At 39.4% G+C, this 14,247-nt stretch overlaps 1 protein-coding gene across 1 annotated transcript in view; it reads left to right on the top strand.

Moving 5' to 3' along the window:
* The window catches only part of gabra6b (gamma-aminobutyric acid type A receptor subunit alpha6b), a 29,480-nt gene extending 15,986 nt beyond the window's left edge, over positions 1-13,494 (top strand). The window contains exons 9-10 of the mRNA XM_089017148.1: positions 228-484; positions 12,284-13,494. Coding sequence (XP_088873274.1) covers positions 228-484; positions 12,284-12,296 — 270 coding nt within the window. The 3' untranslated portion in view covers positions 12,297-13,494. The remainder of the gene's footprint in view (positions 1-227; positions 485-12,283) is intronic.
* The last annotated feature ends 753 nt before the right edge of the window (positions 13,495-14,247 follow it).

The following is a 14,247-nucleotide window of genomic DNA, read 5'->3' as shown; positions in this document are numbered from 1 at the left end:
GGCACCCAAGCATGAAAAAACAAAACCCGAACAAATTCGGGAATGGCGCTCTTCGTCATATTTTCAATTCCTGAAAAAAATCGTGAATAATATTGAGTGAATGAGGATTTTTTTTCTGCAAAGGCGCGTGTGTAAGAACAAAAACCCACCGCTGTTTTTATTCTTGATGCCCTTACGTGACATCACGCTCAACTTCCTTTCAAGCCAATTTCCTTGTTCTCTCCAAGGCGGATGCAAGCAACGTATTGAAGAAACGGATGAATTCGGCGCCCCTTTTTGACCGACCGGCAAAGACCTTTCCCAACCCGCCCGTCAGCGCCCAGGCCTTCCTGCAGCAAGGATCCGCCATGCCTGCTAACAACATCCTGACCGGCACGAGCATCATCGACAAATACTCTCGCATCCTCTTCCCCCTCTCCTTCGGCGCTTTCAACTTGGTCTACTGGATTGTGTACCTCACCAAGGACACCATGGAGATGACCAGGTGAACATCGTGGCATGCTTGCTATTTAAAAATACCGCTTTGGCAATGGCGCTGGGACTACTTGACGGAACTGCCTCTCGCGAAAATGCGACGAGAGCACAGGCTCCTTCATTTTACATGTGCATGCCTACAAATGACGTGTCTCCGTTAAGTATTTCTGTTTCTTTCGAGCATGCATCGTCTTCACCTGGGAGCTGAATTTATGACACGGCAGCCGCGCAAGCTTCCTTCGCTTTCATCACTAATTAGTCACCATATGGCTTTTTAGAAACACGCCTGAAGAGTGATCACATGCTACGCAGTAGTTACTGTATTCTATATAAGAGGAAAAAAACAGGTTCAAAAATTGTTACTTAGGTTTTTGCAAGCACTTGGAGCCTGGAGGTGGATTTTTGTACATTGACTATTTGATCTGAAAAGGGGCCACCTACTGGAACAGTGCATGTACAAAAGCAACATTAAACTACGCGTAGCTAAGTAGCATGGTAATAAATGGACCAATGTTCAAGAGTTGCAGGCCCCCTTCTGTGTTCCTGAAGAATATATGAATGATGATCGTTTTGACTCTGGGGCAGGGGTAATATTTTTTTTTTTTTCCTTCATTATTTTGTATCCAGCCCAAATTCTAGTAGTTGTGTTTGATTGCAGTGCCGGAGGAATAAATTACTGCAATTTTTAAAAGTAAAAAAAATGTATTTTCTTCTGTGGGTTAGCAAGCTACACACTTGGTACCTTTGATTTAAAAAAATCAGTGAGAATGATTCTTAAAATAAAACCCAAAACTCATCTCCAATAGAGAATGGTGAAAATGTGACCGGATATTGCTCATGAAGGATGTAAAAACTACAAAATCGAAACATTTTTTGATAGACATCCCCCATTTCTTTTAACGTTTTGTATTCAGTGTTCGACAACGCTGTCTTTACACCTTTACTGTATTTTCCGGTGTGGAAGGAATGATGTTGATTATACATTTATTTACCGTATTTTCTGGTGTATAAGGCGCACCGGAATATAAAGGGCACCTTCAATGAATGAAAAAACTTTTCCAAATATAATATATAAATATATCAAAGTTTTCGAAATATAAGGCACACCACATTATAAGGCACGACAGTAAAGGCCGGTGTTATGTACTACTTCTTTCTTCTACAGAGAGAAATGGAGTCGTGGATGCTGACAGTAGTTGCAAAACCTTTTGTGGCTCAATATTACTATATATAATACGCAGGGTCATCATTAGAAGTAAATCAAAACTTTTGGGTGTGCCTTTTTTGTTGTTGTTTTGACTTCAAAATGGCACCGCGAGAGTGACAGTCTTCACAGCAGGTCCTGTATTTTGTTTTTCCTACTTCTTCCTTTCCTTTCATCTTACTTTCATCACTTTGATGCTGTGAAATGTAAATTTCTGCATTGTGAGACGAATAGGCCAATCCAGTCCAGCCCAATCCTTATACACCGGAAAATAGGGCACTGTAAGTTAGTTATACAATCAAATTTGAGTTGGAGAGCAAGAAAAAAACATACTTGGCCTTTTTTGGGTTCCCATAGCAACCATTGTTTGATTCCTGGAAGATAAATGTGACTGAATCATTTTTTTGGGGAATAATCGACAACACATTTATCATTGTGTGGAAAGAGTGTTAGTGATGTCTTATTTTATTACATAAAAGGGGCCATATATTCAAAACTTTTCTTAGCATGACCAGTGTTTAAAATAACGTCTGCCCGGAGGCCCGGGGCGTACAACTTTTACGTCGGGCTTTCAAAACGTCTCGAACCGGGTGGCCGACAACTTCTTCAAGAAAAAAAAAATATTTACAAATCAAACATCTGTTTCAATAAAGCAAAAACTACAAGCAAACCGCTACAAGCCACGTGGACTCTGCTTTCTAAGTGCCTTTCAAAACTCTCAAGTACACTTTACAGTCACGGTATAGCCCGAAGCACGAAACAGGCTTCTGATTGGCTGCCGTGCCAAGTATGCAAATTGCCAAACAAACATTCCTTTTTTTCAATTTGCATACTCGGCACACCAGCCAATCACAAGCCTGTTTCATGCTTCGGACTATACCGTGACTGTAAAGTGTACTTGAGGGTTTTGAAAGGCGCTTAGAAAGAGTCCACGTGGCTTTTAGCAGACAATGCAACGCAAACATTGCATTGTGCACCATGACGACAAACGACAACTGGAGCAAAATCTTCAGCAAGGGATATTTACCATACATTAAGCAAGGGAGCATTTGTGGTAGGTACTTCCTTAATTTTAAAATTCCTTTATACTTTGCAACAATGTTTTTTGTTTTGTGATTAGTTGTCTTATTTTTTTTCAAGTTGTGAAAAATGGGGCAGGCAACTTTTCAGAGTTGTCTGCCCTGGTGTCCGCTAACATTTTGTCATGAGTTTCAGACACTGGCATGACGCAGCGTCGTTTTTGCCATCTCGGTGGGTTGCGCAACTTCAGACCACGACATGCCCATACAAATAAACAAGCTTCTTCGAGCATTTCGCCTAAATCCACATGTACAAAAATAAATAGATAAATAAATAAATTGCTCCCTCCCACTCCCTCCCCCCTACAGTCAGTGTCTTCCAAAGCACATTTACTTTTCACATCAGAAAGCGAGACTTGAGATATGACAGACATGACACAAGGTTTTTTTTTAATGCGACGGCTTTGATGGTGTTATTATAGCAGATGAAATGAGGCTGTTGCAACATCAGCTCAACGTGTGGTTTGACACTTAGCCTGAATGCTTTAAAATGAGTAAGAGAACTGCTTATGATGCACGCGTGTAGGCAGCCCTGTGTGTTTTTCCACCCACAGTATATGATGCACACATATATGCGTCCATGTGTGAATCGTATCAGTTCTTGGAGAGAGATTGTTATCAGCTTCGGTATTCCTGGCCGCCAAGTTAACTCATTCACTGCCAGACGTGCAAAATTGTGTTCACTCCAGTGGCATTATTTTTGTCATGTTCACTCAAATTCCAGGACCCACAGAATATTGAGTTTTAGGACGATATAAACATTCAATGCGGCGTTAGAAACCTTAGACTTTCATCAGAAAACAAGTTAATTCCGAAGTTATATGGGTCTGGTGTTAGCTGTTATTCATAATTGTATCTAGGCTTGTCTGTGACTGTAAAGTGTCCTTGAGAGCTTTGAAAGGCGCTTGAAGTAAAATGTATTATTATTATTATCTCATCTCATCTTCCGTACCGCTTATTCCTCATTAGGGTCGCGGGGGTTGCTGGAGCCTATCTCAGCTGTCTTCGGGCACGAGGCGGGGGACACCCTGAATTGGTTGCCAGCCAATCGCAGGGCACACAAAGACGTACAACAGTCACTCTCACACTCACACCTAGGGACAATTTGGAGTAGTCAATCTGCCTGCCATGCATGTTTTTGGAGTGTGGGAGGAAACCGGAGGACCCGGAGAAAACCCACGCGGGTCCGGGGAGAACATGCAAACTCCACACAGGGAGGCCGGACCGGGACGCGAACCGGCGACCTCTGCACTGTGAAGCTGGTGTGCTAACCACTTGACTACCGGGCCTATTATTATTATTATTATTATTATTATTAGTAGTAGTAGTAGTAGTAGTAGTAGTAGTAGTAGTAGTATAGTATTTTTATTAGTATTATTCTTATTATCCGAGCTTGAAATGGGGGTTGTACAAAAGGCAAATGCTGCCCCTTGTGGGAGGGAAAAAAATTTCCATAGGTCTGACCAGCACTTTATTGGCACCCCCCTGCAAGAAAAAAAAAAAAACAGAACAAATTCGGGAATGGCGTTCCACGTCGCGTTGTCAATTCCCGAATGAATTGGGGAATGGAAAAAGTGCGAGAAACACACTTCAGTTGTTGTTAACGCGCTATATAAACCAGTATGTATGTATTGCATTGTATTATGGACACCCGCTCTTATTTTGGGCTCATATAACTCTAGGCCCATATAATTTAGGAATTAACTCTCTTTCTGATGAAAGAAGAGAGTTTATGGTTTCTTATGACACAATGATTGTTTATACACAGCTAGTCCTAAATATCAATATTCTGTGTGTCCTGCAATTTGAGTGAAAATGACAAAAACCCTGGCACAGCAGTGGACACATTTTTGCACAAGTCTGGCAATGAATGAGTTAATAATGTTGATATTTGGCAATTGTTCTGTTACAGTGTAATAATAATTGAACAAATTAATTAAATCAAACAATCATTGGACAAATTATTCTCGTTGACCTGTTTCAAAACTCACAATCCATTAATTTGTTATAGACAATTTTGCGGTTTCACTGTTAGGATCGTTTTGAAGATATCCCATCATGATTAGAAAAAAAAACAGCAGTACGACCTGAGTTCTAAACAATATTTCTTTTTTTCCCCATGTATGACTCACATATACGTGTGTGACCCGACATTCAATCAATACAAGTGCATTGAGAAAATGCAAAGAGAGTGTTGAAACACTCAAGAAGGTGATAAAGGACTCGGCATAACAGAAGCGATAGCCACAATTCCCTCGGGGTGACTCAGGCGCTCAGCGGGCCAGTCGGACCAAAGCAGCGTCGTGCGCCTGTTTGACATTGTGATCGATTGCACTCGAATTATCCTCATGGCAAACGTCACGGTGTTTAACATGAAATAAACAGTTTTTCTTTTTGAACCTGCAGAGACAGAGAGAGAGCGAGAGAGGATTGTATGTGTGTGCGTGCGTGTGTGTGTTCGTGTGTGTGTCGTCGTTTGAAATCCATAATGCGCTGCAGCATTAATCACGAGACATTAAAAAGTAGATTAGATCAAAACTAGGAAGGAAGGCTGCGGTGTTTATATCATTTGTAATCAACGGCGTGGCTAAATTATCTGTGCTAATTAGCGTCATGCTAATCAGTTGGATGGGTTAAATGTCATAATCAAATGTTGCAGCGGATGTCAAAATTAATTCATGGCAAAGTCCTAATCTTCTAATTGATTTGGATTCTTTTTCATTTCTTACCATCTGGGATATGATTCGGAACAGATGTACAGCAAAATACCGTTTGATGATTTGTCTGGGCGTGCTAACAGGACCTTGTGCTGCATTGAGCTATTCAAGTAAATGATATTTTTTCGTAATATTTGATTTATTGAGATGAATTTGTATCTTGCTGGAAAAAATAACCAAAATTTTTGTTTTTTTACTCGATATGCTGATGGTATTACAATAAATGATATACTTTTGTAATTTGGGCCTGGGCTGCTTTATAATTTGGGTTACAAACTCAATACCCTTGATGTACAGTAAACCCTTGTTTTTAGCAGTTAATGGGGACCAGAACTACCCGCAATAAACGAAAATCCGCGAAATAGAATTATATAATAATAATCCACGCAATAAAACACAGGGGGGGCGGCGGGGCTGAGAAGATGCACAACCAATCCACATGGCTGTAAATTAGGGGATATCGTGCTGTCATTGGGTGACGTCAGCGCTGGGAATCAATCAAGGTTCAGCCTTGTACAAAACATCTAAGTCATTCGGCTTTTTTCTTTATTCTGAAAGTTTCCCCCCCCCAAAAAAAAAAGAATCAGCGGTGCATCAAAACTGCGATAATCGAACCATGAAGTAGCAAGGGATTATTGTAACAATGATTAGCATTGTATTATTATTGTTAACATTGTGGGACAATACATACAATAAAAAACACAACAAAGTCACCAAACAAGGAATTGCTTCAATTCACCCTTTGCAGATTACTTTGCCCTTCCTGACTGAGAATCTACTCATGCAAAATACAGTTTTTCACAAGGGCATTGGGATGTAATATTATTTTTTTGCTGCCCCAATTGTTATTGTGATCGTAATTTTAAAATGATTAGGGTTATAATATACTCATTCCTGTCAACCGGCTGTATTTTGCCGTATTCTGTACAATTTTGGCACATTCCGTTTTCGTCATTAAATATTAGCAGTGATGTTAATTATAAAAAAATATCGCTACTCGTAAAAAGCGAAGTCAACCACCAACAAAACAAGTCCGTGCGAAAAGTCTCGAGAAGAAACAATAGTCCAGTCTCAAGTTCCGGTCAAGTGAAATTAGTTCATTTTTTTTTCACCATGTTTTTTTTCACTCTAATATTATTCATATTTTTATACATCGTAAGAACACAAATTCTTTTTTTTTTGTGTGTGGACAAATTCAATTTGTCCACAGCAAAAAAAGGCCACATTGCTAAAAAAAGAACATACTTGATTATTAATACACATATGTTGTAACTTGTTAATAGCATTAATATTTACATGTGAAATTTTGTTAATAAAATTGCACAATGAAATATTACACACACGCATGTTTTTTTTCTCAGAAAGTAAGGAAAAATTGAGCTGTTAGTAAGGTCACAGTGTCTCGCAGGTTGACATGTATGCATACTGAATCACTTTCGGGATGAAATTTGCAGAATGGGATCTTGCTTTAACAACTCAGTCCAAGTTTGTGTATCACTATTCAAACATCTCAAAATAGTTTGAATATCACTTGTGTGGGCTTGCGGATACTACAACTTCTTCTCAGATCCAAAACAACACACAACTTAAGATAATAAAAGACTCCACACTACCCATCACTGTAAATAAGAATGTTTATTTAGCTAAATGTGCTTTAATGATTGGCTCGACTACAACTCCCTGGGTCTCCCCCACCTCAGCCGCGATAGGTCCAGTCCAGAAACCCCAATGAGGACAAGCGCTATCGAAAATGGACGTCTGGATATTTCCACCGGTGCCATTTAAAGGATAACCGACGTCCCCGGACAAGTTCATAGTTTGTAAAATGGCTTCAAATGACTTCTACTGAGCGTATTTTACAAAGATTCCACCGCGTATAGCTATATTTTACGTTTTAAGAGTTGCGCTGAATATTCAGAAGTCTTGTTTTTGAGTTGGTGACGAGTCCTCACCCTACGTCACTGAAGGAACGCCCCTGACTGAGAACGGACATACCTTGTATCACCTCAATGCATTTTGCGGTACTTTGTTTGGTCTGAAAACTTTGTGTTGATCCGTGTTGATGGCGAAATTAGAAGGAAAACAATGGTGAATCGTTGTGTGTTACACCAAGAAAACGTTTTGATATTCATTGACAAATATTCCAAGCTGAAAAATAAAACTATTTCCAACTGAGCTCTGCCGCCATGTTCTGCATTTTCTGTGACACTGCACATCAGTCTTGATCCGTCAAAATGACCCTGAAGACCTTCTTTAATCGATTGCAAACATTTATACTTTCCTCTTCAGAACTATTTGAATCATATTCATAACTGGATGTGTAACAAGAAAGCATATTCTCCGCATCTGTAGCCATTGTTTTGATTCTCGAGCAAGGCAAGACGTCTTGGCGTGACGCCACGAACTGGGGGCGGGACTTTAAAATGCCCAATTCGCAGCTCAATTTTTTGCAGATTTTGGACACTTGGAGTCCTTTTTATTGGTGTTTTGCATTTGACTTAAAATATCAGCCTGCGTGTTTTGGGTATTTTAGATGCTATAAAACGTTCTTCTGTTGTCAGTTAGGAAACAAAAAAAATGATGTTGGTTGTCCTTTAAGATACATTCACATCGACATGTCTTGACAGCGCAGCCCACACTGTTGAGCCTCTGACCCAAACATCCATCCACCATAACACTCTTCCATTAAGCACCAGCAGACTAAAAGCATGTTTCCGACCCTTCAGACACAACCCCCGCCATTTGTTTTTTGTATGTTTGCCTGTATTCATACAAGCCCTCCTGCAGGGATGAGCTGGACCAGAAGAGTCCCGTCTGTTGTGTGAGAGTGTGTTCAGGTGGATTTACAGTATGAACTATGTGTGTGTATGTACTTCTACTTAGGGTGATAAAGGCGAACAAGTGTGTAAATGTGCCGTGGTGGCAGAAGTAGCGCCGGCTGACTCCAGGCTACTTTCATGAATAGCGCCATTCAGAAGTGGTGAGGACGAGGGGGGACGTGAAGGAAACAAATTTGCTGAAAACACTTCCTTCCATGAGAGGTCGCAGCTGGTGGATGCACTGGTGGCTACATGTCGTGCATGTGTGTGTGTGTGTGTGTGTGTGTGTGTGTGTGTGTGTGTGTGTGTGTGTGTGCTCTTAATTGCCAATCAGTGCCAAGATGGAGGATATGGGGGTGAAAAAAATCACTTCCCTGTTGTTTCTCATAAATCTAAATCACTAAATGCTGCCTGCAATCCCCCTTAGTAAGAGGTTGAAGCCACAGCACGTCTGTAATGAGGATTCCATTACAGGCCAGCAAGAAGGACACAACTAGCGATAACGTATCTTTCATTCTCCCTTTGTCACGTGGGCCGAGGGGAATCGCCGCTTCCCCCCCGACGTTGTTCGATTTCTATGTGGCTGCGTGCGCATTCGTCACGCGTGGCCGCATTTCTCACGAGTGTGTTTCACGGTCATGTTGAGAATAGACTATTATTATGACATCCGAGTCCCATGGTTGGGTCAAAACTGTCCCGTCGCTAAATGAAGTAGAATCAAGCACTATAGCGCGAACACCGCATGTGCAATGTTTGCAGCCATCTGGTCATTTGGCTCCGTGCATTTATGTAACCCAAAGGTCAAACGTTCAGGAATTAGTGCTCGTCTGAAGTCGCCACACTTTAACTCATTCACTGCCAGACGTGCAAAAATGTGTCCACTCCAGTGCCAGGGTTTTTGTCATTGTTACTCGAATTCCAGGACCCACAGAATATTGAGTTTTAGGACTATATAAACATTAAATGAAACCTAAGAAACCTTAGACTTGCATCTTCCATCATAAAAGAATAGTTAAATCCTAAATTATATGGCTGTGTAGTTATATGAGCTTGAAACTGTGACTGTCCAAAACACAATGCAATACATACATATTGGTTTATATCACGGTTTGAAAACAGCTGACGCAGGAACAAAGCGCGAACATGGAAAAAAAGTGAAATCCTGCCACCTTGTGGAATGGAACAAACATGGCGAGAGGTCTGGCCAGCGCTTTATCGGTAACTAAGCAAGAAAAAAAAAACGAACAAATTTGTGAATGGTGCTCTACGTCATATTTTCAATTCCCAAATAAATTGATGAAGGGCAGTGAATGAGTTAAAGTGAGATTAATCAGTCACAATGGAGACACTTCATCAAAAGAATGGATTCAGTTGACCCTCGGGTCATTTCCTGGTCTACTTTGGCCTTCTATCTGCATGCAAATGGCAATCATAATGTCATTCCATTTTACGTTACACGCCGTCGTGAAATGAGAACCACAGTCAATATGTGGTATGGAAAACACTTGAAGGCCGGCGATTTAAAGCAATCAAATTCAAAACAGTCAAACGCGACAGTGTGTTGTTGACTGTGCGGATTAACAGAACATCTAAAGGGCTTCGAAATGCGTGACGGAGGCATTAGCGCTTGATTTTCCAGGTTCCTGATTGCATTTGAAATGCACCATATGTTTTTGCATGTCAACGGAAATGCTTTGCAATGCCTTTGTCGGTAAATATAGACCTTTTTTCTTTTATTCTAAATTAGCCAAATATCTTACGGATGTCACATCTTCATAATTATTAATTGCGGCATGATGCTTGCAAAGTTAATCAGCATTCGAGAGAAACAAATAAATTCCCATATTTATTTTGTATCATTTGCTTTTAAATGCCCTTTTTTGTTTTATATTTTAAATTTCATTTATTACCGTATTTTCCGATGTAAAAGCCTTGATTTTCATCAGAAGATGGCCTTGCGCCTTATATGCTGGTGCGCCTTTTATGTGAAGTAATATTGAGGAACAACAGGTCGCACAATGACTGTCAGCAGCCACAGACTCATTTTCTTCCTGGAGAACAAGTCATGCGTGACCTCAGCCTCTACTGCAGCGCCTTGTAATCTGGTATGCCTTATATTTGGAAAACGTTGATATATTTATATATTACAGTAAAGTCTCGTTATATCGATATCGGATATATCGATAGTCCCGGTTATATCGATACTATTTCTATGCACGCACGGAGAAAATTACATGCAAACAGGGTCGGATATATCGATAGTCCCGGTTATATCGATATTTTTTCGGACTCCCTTGAATATCGATATAACGAGACTTTACTGTATATTTGGAAAACTTTTGTCGTTCATTGAAGGTGAGCCTTAAAGTCCGGTGCACCTTATATATGGAAACAGTTTGAAAATACACCATTCATTGGGGGTGCGCTTCATACTCCAGTGCGCCTTATACACCAGAAAATACGGTATATAAATGTATAATCAACATCATCCATCCATCCATCCGAAATCAAACTTGGTACTTCTGCACTGTGATGAAAACATGCTAACCACTCGACCCACGGACCGCCCCATAATGTGAACATATTTAATGATTTCATGATTTCATGATTTAATAATAATAATGATAATAATGCTAACAATGATAACAATAACAATAATAACAACTATAATAATAACAACAACAAAACAGTAATAACAACAACAGTAATAATAATAACAAGAACAAGAACAATAATAACAAGAACAATAAAAATAAGAATAATAATAATAATAAGAAGAAGAAGAAGTATTTTCCAGTGTATAAGGCGCACCACAGTATAAGGTGCACCCCCAATGAATGGTGTAAAAGTTTGAAAATACATATGCGCCTTATACACCGGAAAATACGGTAACTTTGACTGACAAAAAAAGAAATATTCCTTTTTAATCAGGGTCGAGCTTTCTCCTTTGGGAATTTGGCATGTAGCCCTCAAAAGCAGTCATGCACTCATTCGTTCAAGCATTTTTTTTTAAATTGGTGCCAATAACCCGAAACCGTGGCATACTGTTTCACTGCTAAGTTTTATATAGGGTTATAATTCTGGTTGTGTTTCACCAAACTTTTTCCAATAAACAGCATAAATAAAAGCACCACAATTTTTTTTGCCAGCAGCCATGATACATTGGCAAGTGAAAGTATCTCTCGGCGATGTTAGCTTCATCCTGCGCTGACATGTCAAGATAAAGAAACCGAGGAAGTACAAGGAGTGAGCTTCGCAGTGTGACTTTTCAGACTGAGTTCCCAGCAGACAACACCGGTAGCGCCGCAACTGACAAATTTTCAAATTTCAGAATTCGCCTTGTAATGAGCAGGAGCTGTTACATCATTGGAAAGAAGTGAGCATCTGCGAACACATGTGGCTGCTGGGAACAATGTCGGTAGCTGTTGTGTGTCGGACAGGGCGAGCTCAATGAATTATTCAAGATGAAAAGTCTCCATCGGCAATACCGGAAATATAGCGCAGCTTTAAGATTGATAGATACAGACGCTCCCCTACTAACCAACATTCGAGTTAGGTACATACAGTATTAACATTTTTGTAGTCACATATGTAGTATTCTCTCCAGTTGTACATGTACATACCTTTAAACATTTCATAAATTTTATGAAATGTTTATTTTTCAGTACAAACCAATACAGGGTACTTATACAAGCCTTAAAAATACATATATACACTTTAAACATACTTATATAAGATTTAAACATACATCCCATACAAAATATAACATTGAATCAATTTACAAACAAGTTCACCTTCCGAACGACCGTTCGGAAGGTATCGTGTTTGTAAGTTGGGAAGCGTCTGTATATATATTTTAACTGGTGCTGGTGTATATTCATGATTTAAAAAAATAATGTGGATGACAGTGAAATTATCCGTGGATTGATATCAAGATTAAAATTACAATTTAGATTTAAGATTACAATTTTGCTTTTATTTGTTTTGCAGGGACTCCGTCTGAAACCGCAGAACATGCAACAGATGCAACTGCACAGAGATAGAGAGATCCATACAAGAGGATGACCCAATGAAATCTGTGTGTGTTGGTTTGTGTGTGTGTGTGTGCGTGTGCGTGTGTGTGTGCGTGTGCGTGCGTGTGCACATGTGGGGGGGTGTCTGCGTGCGTTTGTGTGTGTGTGTGAAAGTGATGCATTAAGTGTTATTTTAAAGTTTATTTTTCAATGAGAGACAATAGAATAGAGACTATGAGACGAAAAAAGAAATGAAAATAAAATCAAGAGAGAAGACAAAAAAGCTAAATGGGACAAAAGAAAGAAGTGAAAAGGTTGACATACATAAGACATATATAATATACATTTACATAAGATACTGTGTGTAAACAAACAAAAAACACAATGCCATTCATACACGAATGCTTCTTTGTATCTCAACCAAAGCGTAATTACACTTGAGAAAATGATGATTGTCATTCCTCTTGAAAAATTAGCATGCATTACCCCTCACCCCCCTTTTCGTGAATGGAAAACGTGTTCGCCAGTACTTAATTAAGAACACAGATCCTGGCTTTTTGTTTGCCTTCAACCAGCGAAAAATAGAAACCTTAACCCAGAATCATCAATAACACCGGTTGCCAAAACGTCTTCATTACTAATCCACTTGTGTGGATTATGCAGTTTACAACTAAGCGCTAACAGGTCGTGTTGCGTAAACGTGTGCTGCCTCGCCACATTCATCATTCTTTTGTTTTTTTTAACCCCCTCCCTCATTAAAAGTGACAACCGTTAACACAGGGACCATTTAAAATCAACCTCCTTTAAGATTTTAAAGGATATGCATGTGCAATAGTCACGCCGGTTATTAATAGCGTCATAAAAAAACCTAAAATACGTGATTTATTAATGACCTAAAAATGGAGTGTTCTTCATGCACTGATAGCACTAATGGTAACTTTTAAGAATCCCTGCTTAAAGTGCATCATTTGCTTGATGAATATATGACCGATTTATAATGTCTACTGAGTAGATCGTAGTTGGACGATGCATGATGGCGATGAAGTCATATAATCATAGGTAGAATTGTGAAAAAAAGGAACATTGGCTTGATTTGGCTAATTTATTGCATTTTTTTATTTATATATTTTGTATTGGATTGGATTAGCCTTTAGTCGTCTCACAGTGGAGAAATTTACATTTCACAACAGCTACATAACTTTGCTGCTGTGAAATGTAAATTTCTCTACTGCGAGACTATTAAAGGCAAATCCAATCCAATCCAAAAGTGATGAAAGCAAGGGGAAAGGAAAGGAAGAAGTAGAAAAAAATACACGGCCTGCTGTAAAGGCAGCCACTCTTGCAGCGCCAATTTAAAGTCAAAACAACACAAAAAGAAAAAAAAAACTAAATAACAAATATGTGACACAACACAAGACACAGACAGCCAGCCAATCTTAAGCACTTTCTGCACCCTCTTTGTTGTATGAAGCAGTTCTAGATGAAAGAAGAGGATGAAAGCGTCCTTTTCACCAATGGATCATAGCCACCATGGTGAAATGTGCACGTCTGCTACAAGCTAAATGTTGAAAGCAAACATGAAGCTGTAGCATCCATTGACAAAAAGAGATTGTCTCACATCCCCTGTCTCGCATAAATCCGCTTTGTTTCCAAGCCACAACAGTTCCACATGCGCATCGGCGCTCTGCGCTGTCACTCCTTTATTTTTATCGTATCTCATTTATTCATGACTTGAATATGACTGAAAATGTTCACCATTATACTATTTATTATTCTATCTATCGATCTATCTATCTATCTATCTGTGTGTGTGTATATATATCTATATATATATATTTGTCCTATACGCAGCTCAGCCGGCATGTCTCTGCCAATAGCCTGTCATTATGTCTAAGAGGTCTGACATTTAAAACAAAGCCAATGAGAAATATACGTCTAGGT

The sequence above is a fragment of the Hippocampus bargibanti genome, linkage group LG16 (assembly GCF_051943395.1).
Source record: "Hippocampus bargibanti isolate YZ-2025 linkage group LG16, ASM5194339v1, whole genome shotgun sequence".
In the NCBI taxonomy this organism is placed as follows: domain Eukaryota; kingdom Metazoa; phylum Chordata; class Actinopteri; order Syngnathiformes; family Syngnathidae; genus Hippocampus; species Hippocampus bargibanti.
Note: the sequence above shows the minus strand (reverse complement) of the source record. Positions and strands in the feature narration are given on the sequence as shown.